This window comes from Onychostruthus taczanowskii, unplaced genomic scaffold (genome assembly GCF_017590055.1).
Source record: "Onychostruthus taczanowskii isolate IOZ18803 unplaced genomic scaffold, ASM1759005v1 scaffold245, whole genome shotgun sequence".
Classification (NCBI taxonomy): domain Eukaryota; kingdom Metazoa; phylum Chordata; class Aves; order Passeriformes; family Passeridae; genus Onychostruthus; species Onychostruthus taczanowskii.
Genome location: NW_024499741.1, coordinates 150,480 through 164,167, shown reverse-complemented (window position 1 = coordinate 164,167; position 13,688 = coordinate 150,480). Strand labels below are relative to the sequence as shown.

At 50.5% G+C, this 13,688-nt stretch overlaps 1 protein-coding gene across 1 annotated transcript; it reads right to left on the bottom strand.

Moving 5' to 3' along the window:
- Window positions 1-22: 22 nt before the first annotated feature.
- PRIM1 (DNA primase subunit 1) lies at window positions 23-12,925 on the bottom strand. Its single transcript, XM_041406168.1, has 11 exons — window positions 12,774-12,925; window positions 11,622-11,776; window positions 11,438-11,544; window positions 11,284-11,357; window positions 10,086-10,222; window positions 9,521-9,579; window positions 8,287-8,396; window positions 5,209-5,430; window positions 3,405-3,474; window positions 2,163-2,248; window positions 23-320 (listed from the first exon to the last, which is right to left on the bottom strand). Exons 1-11 carry the CDS (start codon window positions 12,874-12,876, stop codon window positions 301-303), a joined length of 1,143 nt encoding a protein of 380 aa, XP_041262102.1. The 5' UTR covers window positions 12,877-12,925; the 3' UTR covers window positions 23-300.
- Window positions 12,926-13,688: the final 763 nt, after the last annotated feature.

Below are 13,688 nucleotides of genomic sequence, written 5' to 3'. Positions count from 1 at the left end.
GTCCAGGCAGGATCAGGGGGTCCAGGCAGGATCAGGGGGTCCAGGCATAGTTGGGGGTCAGGGTCCAGGCAGGAGATTGGGGGCAGCGACCCCACACTGCAGAGCAGGGACCCCCGCCCCCACCCTCCTCAGCAGCCCCCAGCACAAAGCTGAGCAGAAACATTTAATGGTTTTTTGTGTAGAAAACAGTACAAAAGGTACAAAAACAGGGGGGCCGAGGGGTTTGGCTGCCCCATGGGACCCCCCAGGGCCAGGGGAGGTGACAGTGACAGCACAGGAGACACTGGCAGGGCCCAGGGCTCAGAAATCTCCTTGGAGATCTGCAAAAAAAGGAGAAATGGGGAGGTTTTGTGAAGGTTTTTACAGAAAAAACAAATGTCACAGCAACAGCCATCGCTCAGCTCCTTCCTCGTGTCCCTGCCTGTCACCTCGTGGTCCCAGGTCTGATGGGGCAGACCCCAAATCCAGCAGGACAGACCCCAAAATTCTGTGAGAGACCCCCAAACCCAATGGGAGACCCCAAATCCAATGGGACAGACCCCTAGATCCCACAGGGCAGACCTCCAAAATTCAATTAAAGACCCCCAAACACAATGGGAGACCCCCAAATCTAGCAGGACAGACCCCAAAATTCAGTGAGAGACCCCCAAACCCAATGGGAGACCCCAAATCCAATGGGACAGACCCCTAGATCCCACAGGGCAGACCCCCAAAATTCAATTAAAGACCCCCAAATCCAGCAGGGCAGACCCCAAACCCAATGAGAAACCCCCAAATCCAGTGGGGCAGACCCCCAAAATTCAGTGAGAGACCCCCAAATCCAATGGGGGACCCCAAATCCAGAGGGACAGACCCCAAATCCAATGGGACAGACACCCAAAATTCAATGAAAGACCCCAAATCCTACAGGACAGACCCCAAACCCAACAAGAGACCTCCAAATCCAATGAGAGACCCCCAAATCTAACAGGACAGACCCCAAACCCAATGAGAAACCCCCAAATCCAGCGGGACAGACCCCAAAACTCAGTGAGAGACTCAATATTATATTATAGAATATTATAATATAGAATATTATATTACAGAATATTATAGAATACTATACTAAAACAACACTAAAGAATAGAGAAAGGATACATCAGAAATCTTACAACAATGAGTAACAAAACCTCATGACTGACTCCTCAGAGCCCCACACAACAGGACCATGACTGATCATTAACTTAAAACAATTCACATAAAACCAATCAAACAACGACCAGCTGCTGAACAACCTCCAAGGCATCAAAACCCAGGAGAAACAACCAGATAATTTTAATTTTCATTAATTTAATTTTCTCTCCGAGCCTTCTCATCTTCCCAGGAGAACCCTGGGCAAAGAGCTCTTGGGTTTCCTGCTGTTGGGATGACCCCGGAGTCTCTTTTTCCCAGCCTGGTCAAAGCAAGTCAGGATTCTTTGGCTGTGGCTCACAATAATGTTTATCAATAATGTTTATCAATAATGTTTATCAATAATGTTTAGCATCTCATTAAGTTAAAACAATTCACATAAAACCAATCAAACAACGACCAGCTGCTGAACAACCTCCAAGGCATCAAAACCCAGGAGAAACAACCAGATAATTTTAATTTTCATTAATTTAATTTTCTCTCCGAGCCTTCTCATCTTCCCAGGAGAACCCTGGGCAAAGAGCTCTTGGGTTTCCTGCTGTTGGGATGACCCCGGAGTCTCTTTTTCCCAGCCTGGTCAAAGCAAGTCAGGATTCTTTGGCTGTGGCTCACAATAATGTTTATCAATAATGTTTATCAATAATGTTTATCAATAATGTTTAGCATCTTTTATCTAAAATATTTTCTCTCAGACCCGCAGAGTTGTGCTCTGCAGCTCTGTCACGGGCACACTGCCCGCCCCTGGGCTGGTGTCTGTGTTTTATACTACAAATATCTGCATTTTATACCACAAAAATCTGCATTTTATACTACAAATATCTGCATTTTATACCACAAATATCTGCATTTTATACCACAAATATCTGCATTTTATACTACAAATATCTGCATTTTATACTACAAATATCCGCATTTTATCCCATCCCTGACCCCAATCCCTGACCCCAAACCCCACCCCTGACCCATCCCGACCCCACAGCCGCCCCTCTGACCCCTCGTGCGCCGTTTGGGCTCGGTGTGCCCCCCCTCCTCCTGCTCGCCATCGCTGCCGGCCGCGTCCAGCTCCTGGCACAGCGACCTGGGGACCACAGCATGGGGACGGGGTCAGGGAGGGGGTTTGGGAACAGGGTTTGGGGTCAGGGATGGGGTTTGGGATCAGGGTTTGGGGTCAGGATTACTGTCTGGGGTCAGAGATGGGGTTTGGGATCAGGGTTTGGGGTCAGGATTACTGTCTGGGGTCAGAGATGGGGTTTGGGGTCAGGGGTGGGGTTTGGGGTCAGGGTTTGGGGTTGGGGTCGGGTTTAGAGTCAGGGTGAGGATTAGGGGTTCGGGTTAGGGTGAGGATTAGGGGTTACAGTCAGGGTTAGGGGTCAGGGTCAGGTTTGGGGTCAAGTTTAAGGTAAGGGTTGGGGTCAGGGTTAATGTTAGAGTCAGGGTCAGTGTTAGGATTAGGGTCAGGGTTAGAGTTAGGATCAGGTTTAGGGTTAGGGTTAATGTTAGGGTCAGGGTCAGGATTAGGGTTAGGTTTAGGGTCAGGGTCAGGGTTAGGGTTGGGGTCAGGTTTAGGGTCAGGGTTAATGTTAGGGTCAGGGTCACGTTTGGGGTCAAGTTTAGGGTCAGGGTTGGGTTAGGGTCAGGTTTAAGGTTAGGGTTAATGTTAGGGCTGGGTTCAGGGTTGAGGTTAGGGTTAGAGTAAGGATCAGGGTTAGGGTCAGGGTCAGGTTTAAGGTTTGGGTTAAGTTTATTGTTAGGTTTAGGGTAAGGTTTAGGGTCAGTGTTAGGGTTAGGGTCAGGTTTCAGTTCAGGATTAGTTTTATGTTTAGGGTTAGGGTCAGGGTCAGGGTCAGGTTTCAGTTTAGGATTAGGTTTAAGGTTTTGGTTAGGTTTAAGTTTTAGGGTTAGGGTTTAAGGTTTAGGGTTTGGGTTTAGGGTTAGGGTTTAAGGTTTGGGGTTTGGGTTAGGGTTTGGGACGTGCTGGGTTAGGGTTAGGGTTAGGGTTAGTGTTAGGGTTTAAGGTTTAGGGTTTGGGATGTGCTGGGGGGCTCCGGCAGCACCAGGACCCCCCGAGCTCCCAGCTGACGTACGTGATGGTGGGTTAGGGTTAGGGTTTAAGGTTTAGGGTTAGGGTTAGGGTTAGGGTTTAAGGTTTAGGGTTAGGGTTTAAGGTTTAGGGTTTGGGACGTGCTGGGGGGCTCCGGCAGCACCAGGACCCCCCGAGCTCCCCGCTGACGTACGTGATGGTGGGCACTGAAAACGGATCAAACTGCTCGAGCTTCTGCAGGTCCAGCGGGACTGAGATGCGCCCTGGGACACAGGGGTGGGTTCAGGGGACTTGGCCAAAGGGAGGTGTGTTTTAAAGAATTTGGGGTTTTTATGTCTCCTATTTTTTTATCTCACTTTATTTGAAGGGTGAGATAATATAATAATATTATATTAATAATATCATTTTATACCACAAATATCTGCATTTTCTACTTTATTTATCATTATTTCCCAATTCCTATCTCCCACGTTAGACTGTCAACTTCTACTCTAGACCAATCCAAGAGTGCCACCATCACCCAGAAGATGGCGGCTGGGAAGAAGAAGGACAACACCCAAATCCCTTCCTCTTGCCTCCTAGACAAAAAAAAAACCCCAAAATTCCATTTTTCACCCGGTGATTAATTCACTATCACTCTATTTAAACTTCTGGGACTTGTCATTCTTCACACAGGGCTGGTGATTTGCTCCACGGGTTAAAATCGAAATCCCAAGTGTCTCTGGCCTCCTGCCAGGGTCTTGTGTCACCCAGAGGTCCCCACAGGAGGATTTCCCAGAAAATACCACGCTGACCCCCATCTTCCTGACCCTTATTACATTTTCTTCCTCAAGCCAGCTCCTATAAGCTCTCAGAAGAAAATATAACACACCCAAGATATCTCAGTGTCGTAGGCTGAGAAGGGAAGTGAGGTTTTTTTTTTGGGAGGTTGTGGTTAAACTAATCAGTGTTTGGATCTGAATATTGGAATTTGGTTTGGCTAATGAAGGTGTGGATACACCCCACATACCTCAAGGGTATATTTTACCCCTTGAGGGCATAAAATAAGCAGGATTGCTTCTGCTGCAATGTCAGAAAACAAAAAAAAAGGGTTTAAAAAAAGGTAAACAAAAGGTTTAAAAAAAGGTTTAACAAAAGATCAGTGTTTGGATCTGAATATTGGAATCTGGTTTGGCTAATGAAGGTGTGGATACACCCCACATACCTCAAGGGTATATTTTACCCCTTGAGGGCATAAAATAAGCAGGATTGCTTCTGCTGCAGTGTCAGAAAACAAAAAAAAAGGTAAACAAAAGGTTTAAAAAAAAGGTTTAACAAAAGATCAGTGTTTGGATCTGAATATTGGAATTTGGTTTGGCTAATGAAGGTGTGGATACACCCCACATACCTCAAGGGTATATTTTACCCCTTGAGGGCATAAAATAAGCAGGATTGCTTCTGCTGCAGTGTCAGAAAACAAAAAAAAAGGTAAACAAAAGGTTTAAAAAAAAGGTTTAACAAAAGATCAGTGTTTGGATCTGAATATTGGAATTTGGTTTGGCTAATGAAGGTGTGGATACACCCCACACCTCAAGGGTATATTTTACCCCTTGAGGGCATAAAATAAGCAGGATTGCTTCTGCTGCAGTGCCAAAAAAACAAAAAAAAAAAGCTTAACAAAAATCAAAACAACAAACAGAAAACCCCGAGCTGGGTGCTGAGCTCCGCTGGCAAAAACACCTCCCAAAAACCCCCAGCTCCTTTTTCTTTTCCCACCCAACTGCTCGGGTGGGGACTTTTTGGCTTCTACCCAATTAGCCGCCCTTAAATTTGAGGTGAATCAATGCCCTTAAATTTGAGGTAAATCAACGCCCTTAAATTTGAGGTGAATCCTCTTGGCCCCTACGAGGTGGCTTTAAACTGATGGAAGAACCTCCTGGCCTTCTCTCATTTTTTGGGGGGGACAAACGATAATTTTGCCCCTCTGTCGGCACGGCAGCGCCCCCAGAGCCCCTCACCTGTTTTGGGGTGCACGCTGAAGGGGCTCTTGAGCAGGTGGCCCAGCCCTTTGCTGACGTTGCAGTCCAGGCGAGGGAAGCAGAGCTGCAGCATCACCTCCCACTCGGGGTGGCCGGGCCGGCCGCGCTCGCGCTCGCGCTCGGCGCGCGCCCGCAGCAGCTCCCAGCGCTGCGCCGAGTCCTTCTTCCGCGGGAACTCCGCCCGCAGCGGCTCCCGCAGCTCTGCCGGGGTCAAGGACCGGCCCCCCGGCGCTGCCTTTTCCCTTTGTTTTGCCGTTTGGCCTCTCCAGGATCCGTTTTACCCTTCCAGGATCCCTTTAACCCTTCTAGGATGCCATTTACCCTTCCAGGATCCGTTTTACCCTTCCAGGACCCCTTTTACCTTTCTAGGATCCCATTTATCCTTACAGGATCCATTTTACCCTTCCAGGACCCGTTTTACCCTTCCAGGACCCCATTTACCCTTCTAGGATGCCATTTACCCTTCCAGGATCCCATTTATCCTTACAAGATCTCATGTACCCTTCTAGGATCCCATCTACCCTTCCAGGATTACATTTACCCTTCCAGGACCCCATCTACCCTTTCAGGATCTGTTTTATCCTTTCCAGAGTCCCATTTACCCTTCCAGGACCTCATTTACCCTTACAAGATCCCATGTACCCTTCCAGGATCCCATTTGCCCTTCCAGGATCCCATTTATCCTTCCAGGACCCCTTTTACCCTTCCAGGATCCGTTTTACCCTTCCAGGACCCCTTTTACCCTTCTAGGATCCCATTTATCCTTCCAGGACCCCATTTACCCTTCTAGGATGCCATTTACCCTTCCAGGATCTCATTTATCCTTACAAGATCCCATGTACCCTTCCAGGATTCCATTTGCCCTTCCAGGATCCCATTTGCCCTTCTAGGACCCCTTTTACCCTTCCAGGATCCCATTTACCCTTCCAAGACTACCCTTCCAGGATCTCATTTATCCTTACAAGATCCCATGTACCCTTCCAGGATTCCATTTGCCCTTCCAGGATCCCATTTGCCCTTCTAGGACCCCTTTTACCCTTCCAGGATCTCATTTATCCTTACAAGATCCCATGTACCCTTCCAGGATTCCATTTGCCCTTCCAGGACCCCTTTTACCCTTCTAGGGTCCCATTTACCCTTCTAAGATCCCATTTAGCCTTTCCAGGATCACATTTACCCTTCCAGGATCCGTTTTACCCTTCCAGGACCCCATTTTACCCTTCTAGGATTCCATTTATCCTTCCAGGACCCCTTTTACCCTTCAAGGATGCCATTTACCCTTCTAGGATCCCATCTACCCTTCCAGGATCCCATGTACCCTTCCAGGACCCCATTTACCCTTTCAGGATCTGTTTTACCCTTTCCAGAGTCCCATTTACCCTTCTGGGATTCCCATTTACCCTTCCAGGACCCCTTTTACCCTTCCAGGACCCCATTTATCCTTCTAGGATCCCATTCAGCCTTTCCAGGACCCAACTTACCCTTCCAGGACCCCACTTACCCTTACAAAATCTGTTTTACCCTTCCAGGACCCCATTTTTAACCCCATATTTTACTTTTAACCCCAAATTTAACCCCATATTTTAATTTTAACCCATGCTTTAACCCCCTATTTTAACTTTAACCCAATTTTAACCCCATTTTTAACCCCATATTTCAATTTTAACCCCATCTTTTAACTTTAACCCTATCTTTCAACCCCATATTTTAACTTTGACCCCTATATTAACCCCATCTTTCAGCATTAACCCGTTTTTTAACCCCATTTTAACCCCATCTTTCAACTTCAACCCCATATTTTAACCCATTTTAACTTTCACCCCATTATTTAACCCCATCTTTCAACTTTAACCCCATGCAAACCCCATATTTTAACTTTAACCCCATCTTTTAACCCCATCTATTCAACTTTAACCACATATTTTAAACCCCTATTTTAACTTTAACCCCCTATTTTAACCCCATATTTTAACTTTAACCCCATATTTTATTTTTAACCCTCTGTTTTAACCCCCTATTTTAATTTAACCGCATGCTTTAACCCCATTTTACCCCATATTTTACTTTAACCCCATATTTTAACTTTAACCCCATCTTTTAACCCCATCTATTCAACTTTAACCACATATTTTAAACCCCATTTTTAACCCTCTGTTTTAACCCCCTATTTTAATTTAACCGCATGCTTTAACCCCATTTTACCCCATATTTTACTTTAACCCCATATTTTAACTTTGACCCCCTATATTAACCCCAGCTTTTAACCCCATATTTCAACTTTAACCCCCTGTTTTAACCCCTTATTTTAACTCCATATTTTAACTTTAACCCCATTTTAACCCCCATTTTAACCTGATATTTTAATTTTAACCCCATGCTTTCACCCCATATTTTAACCCCATATTTCAACTTTAACCCCCTATTTTAACCCCGTATTTCAACTTTAACCCCATCTTTCAACCCTATATTTTAACTTTGACCCCCCATATTAACCCCAGCTTTTAACCCCATTTTTCAACTTTAACCCCCTATTTTAACCCCATTTCAACTCCATATTTTAACCCCTATTTTAACCCCCCATATTTTAACTTTACCCTCATTTTAACCCCCATTTTAACCTGATATTTTAATTTTAACCCCATGCTTCCACCCCATATTTCAGCTTTAACCCCCTATTTTAACCCCCCATTTTAACTTTAACCCCCTATTTTAACCCCATCTTTTAAAGCTGTATTTCAACTTCAACCCCACCTTTTATATTCAACTTTAACCCCATCTTTTAACTTTAACCCCATATTTTAACCCCATCTTTTAACCCTGTATTTCGACTTTAACCCCATCTTTTCACCCATATTTCAACTTTAACCCCATCTTTCAACCCTATATTTTAACTTTGACCCCCCATATTAACCCCAGCTTTTAACCCCATTTTTCAACTTTAACCCCCTATTTTAACCCCATTTCAACTCCATATTTTAACCCCTATTTTAACCCCCCATATTTTAATTTTAACCCCATCTTTTCCCCCCATTTTAACCCCCCAGGCAGGAAGGATACCCTCTGGGAGCAGGGCCAGCACCTTGTCCCACCTCTCGGGGCTGCCCAGGATGTCCTGGCCCCTCAGCGCGTGCTCCTCGAAATATTTCTGCACCACGGCCACCGAGCGCCTGCGGGACAGCGCCCAAAGTTGGGCAAAAAGGGCTTTTTTTGGGCCCAAATATGGGGCAGCCGAGAGGATTTTTAAAAGCTTTTATTCCGTTTTTAAGTCCCACGTCAAGGGTGGGACAATGCAGATGTCGTAATTCACGCCATCACGATTAGAAGTTCATTATTTCTTAATTACAATGCATAATGAGCATTTTTGTCCTGTCAGCTTTTGCCACAGCGTGCTGTAAATGCCTTAAGTCCAATAATTTAAATTTGCCCCTAAAATTCATCTTTCACAGCTGTGTTTCTCCAAAATATCTGGGTTTATTTGCCAGGCCACGCTTTGAAATTTGTTTTTAGCTCCGTTTCTCTCTCAGCTCTGTCTGTCCCATTCCATGGCATTTCTTATCCCAAGGTTTGCATGCAGATTAATTAATTAAATACAAATTAATTTAACACAAATTAATTTCCCCCTCTCTCTTGAAAGGAAAAAACTTCTTTGATGTTTTTGGTTTTTTTTACAGTGAAGTACACTAACATTTAAATACAAATTAATTTAACACAAATTAATTTCCCCCTCTCTCTTGAAAGGAAAAAACTTCTTTGATGTGTTTTTTTTTTTTTTACAGTGAAGTACACCAACACTGTCACTGTAACAATTAATGTATAGAAACCTTTTCTAAGAAGCATTCTAAAAAATTTGGTTTAATTCTTCCTGTTTTTTTCTTTTAATTGCTGTTAATAAATTTTTCTTTATACCCTTTTAAACTTTTAAGCCAACTTTACCTTTCTCCTGATCCTATCTCACAAGAAATAAATTGCTGATTGGCCAACAATAAAAACCCACCACGCTCATCAACACATTAATTTTAAAAATCTCAAAATTAAAAAGAAATCTAAAATTAACAAACCAAAACCACTACAATCAATGTAAATAAACCTATTTTGCAAAGCTCCTTTAGCCAGGGTGAATTTTATATATATATATAAAACAAAAATATTATAACATCAGCGTGAATTTTAACATCTGTATTGTCCCACCCTTCACGTGAGACTGAAAATAGAATAAAAGTTTTTTAAAATGCCTCTCAGTTGTCCCAATTTTGGGTCAAAAACAGGTTTAATCTGGCAGGTGCTGACCCACCTGATGAAGGGGTGCACGGGGTGGGAGAGGTTCACCTTCTTCACCGTGTCTGCTCCGCCCTGGGGGACAGAGGGGTCACTTTTGGGGGGTGGGCAAGGGGGGCTGGGCATCCTAAACCCACCTGCTGCAGGGGCAGGGGGTGCCCAGACCCCCCAAACCCACCTGCTGCAGGGGCAGGGGGTGCCCAGACCCCCTTGGCACCCACCTTCACCATGATCAGGGGGTACCCAAACCCCCCCAAACCCACCTTCACCAGGCTCAGGGGTACCCAAACCCCCTGGCACCCACCTTCACCAGGCTCAGGGGGTACCAAACCCCCCCAAACTCACCTTCACCAGGCTCAGGGGTACCCAAACCCCCCAAACCCACCTTCACCATGATCAGGGGGTACACAAATCCCCTCAAACCCACCTGCTCTAGGGGCAGGGGGTACCAAACCCCCCCAAACCCACCTTCACCAGGCTCAGGGGTACCAAACCCCCTGGCACCCACCTTCACCAGGCTCAGGGGGTACCAAACCCCCTGGCACCCACCTTCACCAGGCTCAGGGGGTACCCAAACCCACCTTCACCAGGCTTAGGTACTCCACAGTGGCTGCCCTCAGTGCTGGGGACCATTTCCTGACGGCGTCGTCGCACACCCAGCAGTGCACACCCCTCCTGCCAGAGTACACCCACAGGCGGTGCCGCACGCCCAGGTCCTCTGTGGGGGCACACAGGGGGTTTGGGGGGGTACTGGTAGGTTTTGGGGGGGCACACATGGGGTTTGGGGGGCACACAGGGGGTTTGGGGGGGTACAGATGGGTTTTGGGGGGCACAGATGGGTTTGGGAAGGTACTGATGGGTTTTGGGGGGGCACAGATGGGTTTTGGAGGGTGATGATGGGTTTTGGGGGGGGCACTGATAGGTTTGGATTGGCACAGATGGGTTTGGATTGGCACAGATGGGTTTTGGGGGGGCACAGATGGGTTTAAGAGGGGCACAGATGGGTTTTGGGGGGGCACAGATGGGTTTGGGGGGGCACAGACAGATTTGGGGGCGTACTGATGGATTTTGGGGGGGCACTGATAGGTTTGGATTGGCACAGATGGGTTTGGATTGGCACAGATGGGTTTAAGAGAGGCACAGATGGGTTTGGGGGGGCACAGATGGATTTTGGGGGCCACATTGGGACATGCTGTGCTGACCACCCAAATCTGATGCTGCCACAAACCCACATCACACCTTTCACAGTTCTATTTCTCCACAATATCTAACCTTAATTACAAGACCATCCTTTCAAACTTATCTCCAATTCAATTTCTCTCGACAACACCCCTCCTATTCTACATCTCTAAGCCACCATTCCTTATCTCATTTATCTAACATTTACACACAAACACACGCTACGTGAACTTCTAGAATTTTCCACACATCCATTTCCCACAGAGGGGGTCGGTCTCTTTCTCCAGAACCAGAGCACACAGCCTCAAGCTGTGCCAAGGGAAATTTAGGTCGGATATTAAGAAAAAGTTTTTTTTATAGAAAGGGTGATAAAGTTCTGGAATGTTCTGCCTGGGGAGGCGGTGGAGTCACCAACCCTGGATGTGTTTAAACCAAGATTGGACGTGGCACTTAGTTGAGCTGCTGGGGCCGGGTTAGACTCAATGATCTTAAAGCCCTCTTCCAAACTGCTCATTCTGTGAATTCTTTGGGGGGTCTGGGCACCGCTGCGGGGTCTCCACGTGCCCAGCCGGGCTCCCCGTGTGCCCCCGAGCCCCTCACCCACGAGCGCGCGGTCGATGATGCGCACGGCGATGGTCATCAGCGTCCAGCACTTGGAGCAGATATCGGCCGAGCTGGGGGCAGAGTGAGGGGCGTCAGCTGGACGCCCCCCATCCCTGAACCCCCTCCCAGCCCCAGAGACCCCCGGGGGAACCTGCAGCACGTCCGGACATCGTCGTAATCCGTCATGTCGATGTCGAACACCAGCTCCTTCTCCTGCGGCTGGAAGGCTCCCAGGTGCACCGTGTTGTGCTGGTTGGGCTGAGGAGGGACGGGATGGGCTCAAAGCCACCGGAGACCCCCGCAGACCCCCCCCCAGCACGGCGGGCAGGACTCACCCGGTGGGAGTAGACAGCCCCGATGTCGATTTTGTAGGGGTTGATCTTCTGCAGCTCCCGCTCCAGCTCCTGCGGGCTGCTGAAGGACTGGAAGCGCAGGTAGACATCGTCCCGCAGCGTGAAAGAGAATTCCCGCAGCTGGAAGTAATTCTTCGCTGCAGGGACACGGGGAGGGTCGCGGGGGGGGGTCAATGCCATCCTAAATCCCCCATTAAAGTCACCCCCAGACCCGCCCTTCCCCGCTCCTCCCGGTGTCCCGGTCGGTGCATCCAGGCACCGCCCGCCCCGGCAGCCCGGCGTGCGCCTGCCTGGGGAGGCGGTGCTCGGTATCGGTGCCCCCCGGCCGGTATCGGTGCCTCCCACCCGGTATCGGTGCCTCTCCCCCTGTATCAGTGCCCCCTGCCCGGTATCGGTGCCCTGGCTCGGTATGGGTGGCCCCCGCCCGGTATCGGTGCTCTCCCCCTGTATCGGTGCCCCCCGGCCGGTATCGGTGCCTCCCACCCGGTATCGGTGCCTCTCCCCCTGTATCAGTGCCCCCTGCCCGGTATCGGTGCCCTGGCTCGGTATCGGTGCCCCCCGGCCGGTATCGGTGCCTCCCACCCGGTATCGGTCCCTCTCCCCCTGTATCAGTGCCCCCTGCCCGGTATCGGTGCCTCTCCCCCTGTATCAGTGCCCCCGGCCGGTATCGGTGCCCCCCATCCGATATCGGTACCCCCCGTTCGGTATCGGTACCCCTCGCCCAGTATCGGTGCCTCGGCCCGGTATCGGTACCTCCCGTTCGGTATGGGTACCCCCCGCCCGGTATCAATGCCCCGGTTCGGTATCGGTGCCCCCCGCCCGGTATCAATGCCCCGGCTCGGTATCGGTGCCCCCCGCCCGGTATCGGTGCCCCGGCTCGGTATCGGTGCCCCCCGCCCGGTATCAATGCCCCGCCCGGTATCGGTGCCCCTGATGATGCTCCCGGCCCGGGTATCGCTGGCCCCAGTCCCGTATCAATACCCCCGTCCGGTACCGCATCCCCGGTGGAGCCCCCGCCCGGTACCGGTGCCCCGGCTCGGTATCGACGCCCCTCGTCCGGTATCGATGCCCCCGCCCGGTATCGCCGCATCCCCGACGGTGCCCCCCGCCCGGTACCGGTTCCCCCCCGCTCACCGCCGCCGTAGCTGAGCCAGCGGCCGTAGGGGCCGTGCGGGAAGAGCCGCCGGTAGAAGACCGGGAGCAGCTCGGGCAGCGCCGCCGGCTCGAACTGCGCCATGGCGGGAACGGAGCGGAGCGAGGCGGCGGGAAGCGGCGGCGGCGCCGGGCCCGGGGGCCGCCGGGAGTTGTAGTCCGGTCCCCGGTCACGGGGGCGGGAGGCACCGGGAACCGGGGGTGCCGCGGCTCGGGGGGAGTGGGAGGAGAGCAAAGCACCGGAGAAGTCCCGGGATGGAGGGGAGGGGATGCCCCGGGGTCCCGGGGTCTGGGGTCGTGAGGTCCGGGGGTGGTCGTGGAGAGGTCCGAGGAGTCCCGGAACCGGGAGGGTGGCGGGGTGCTGTCTGGGGATGTCCCGGGGTCCGAGGGGGTCCCGAGGCTGGTGGGAGCCGGGGCGCTGCTGTTAGGGGGGGATTTGGGGGTCCTGCAATGTCCCGGGTCCGGAGCGCTGAGGTCCCGGGATGTCCCGGTGTCCGGGGGTATCCCGGGATCCGAGAGGTCCGGGAGCGTGAGGGTATCCCGGGGTCCAAGGGGGTCCCAGGAGGGGCTGTCCGGGATTGTCCCGGGGTCCGGGTGGGTCCCTGGACGGGCGATCCTGGGTTGTCCCGGGGTCCGGTAGACCTTGGGGTGCTGAAGTGCGGGGGGGCTTTCGGGGTGGTCCCAGGATCTGGGAGGTTCCCGGGGTAGTCCCGTGATCCGGGGGCGGGCGCGGGGATGTCCCGGGCTCGGGGATGTTCCGCACACACCATCTCAGCCACGTGCCAGGCTGGCACAGGGTCCACTGGCATGGTCTGGCTCTGTTTCACACCTCTGGCACCAGGCTGCATGCCATGGGAGATGCGGGCTCAGAGCCTCTGCTGTGGACATTGCCTGTGT

Coding starts and splice junctions, on each gene's coding strand:
- PRIM1 (XM_041406168.1), bottom strand. CDS start 12,876: ATGGCGCAGTTCGAGCCGGCGGCGCTGCCCGAGCTGCTCCCGGTCTTC. Junction 11,777..12,773: donor CTGGCTCAGCTACGGCGGCG/GTGAGCGGGGGG, acceptor GTGTCCCTGCAG/CGAAGAATTACTTCCAGCTG. Junction 11,545..11,621: donor GGGCTGTCTACTCCCACCGG/GTGAGTCCTGCC, acceptor GTCCCTCCTCAG/CCCAACCAGCACAACACGGT.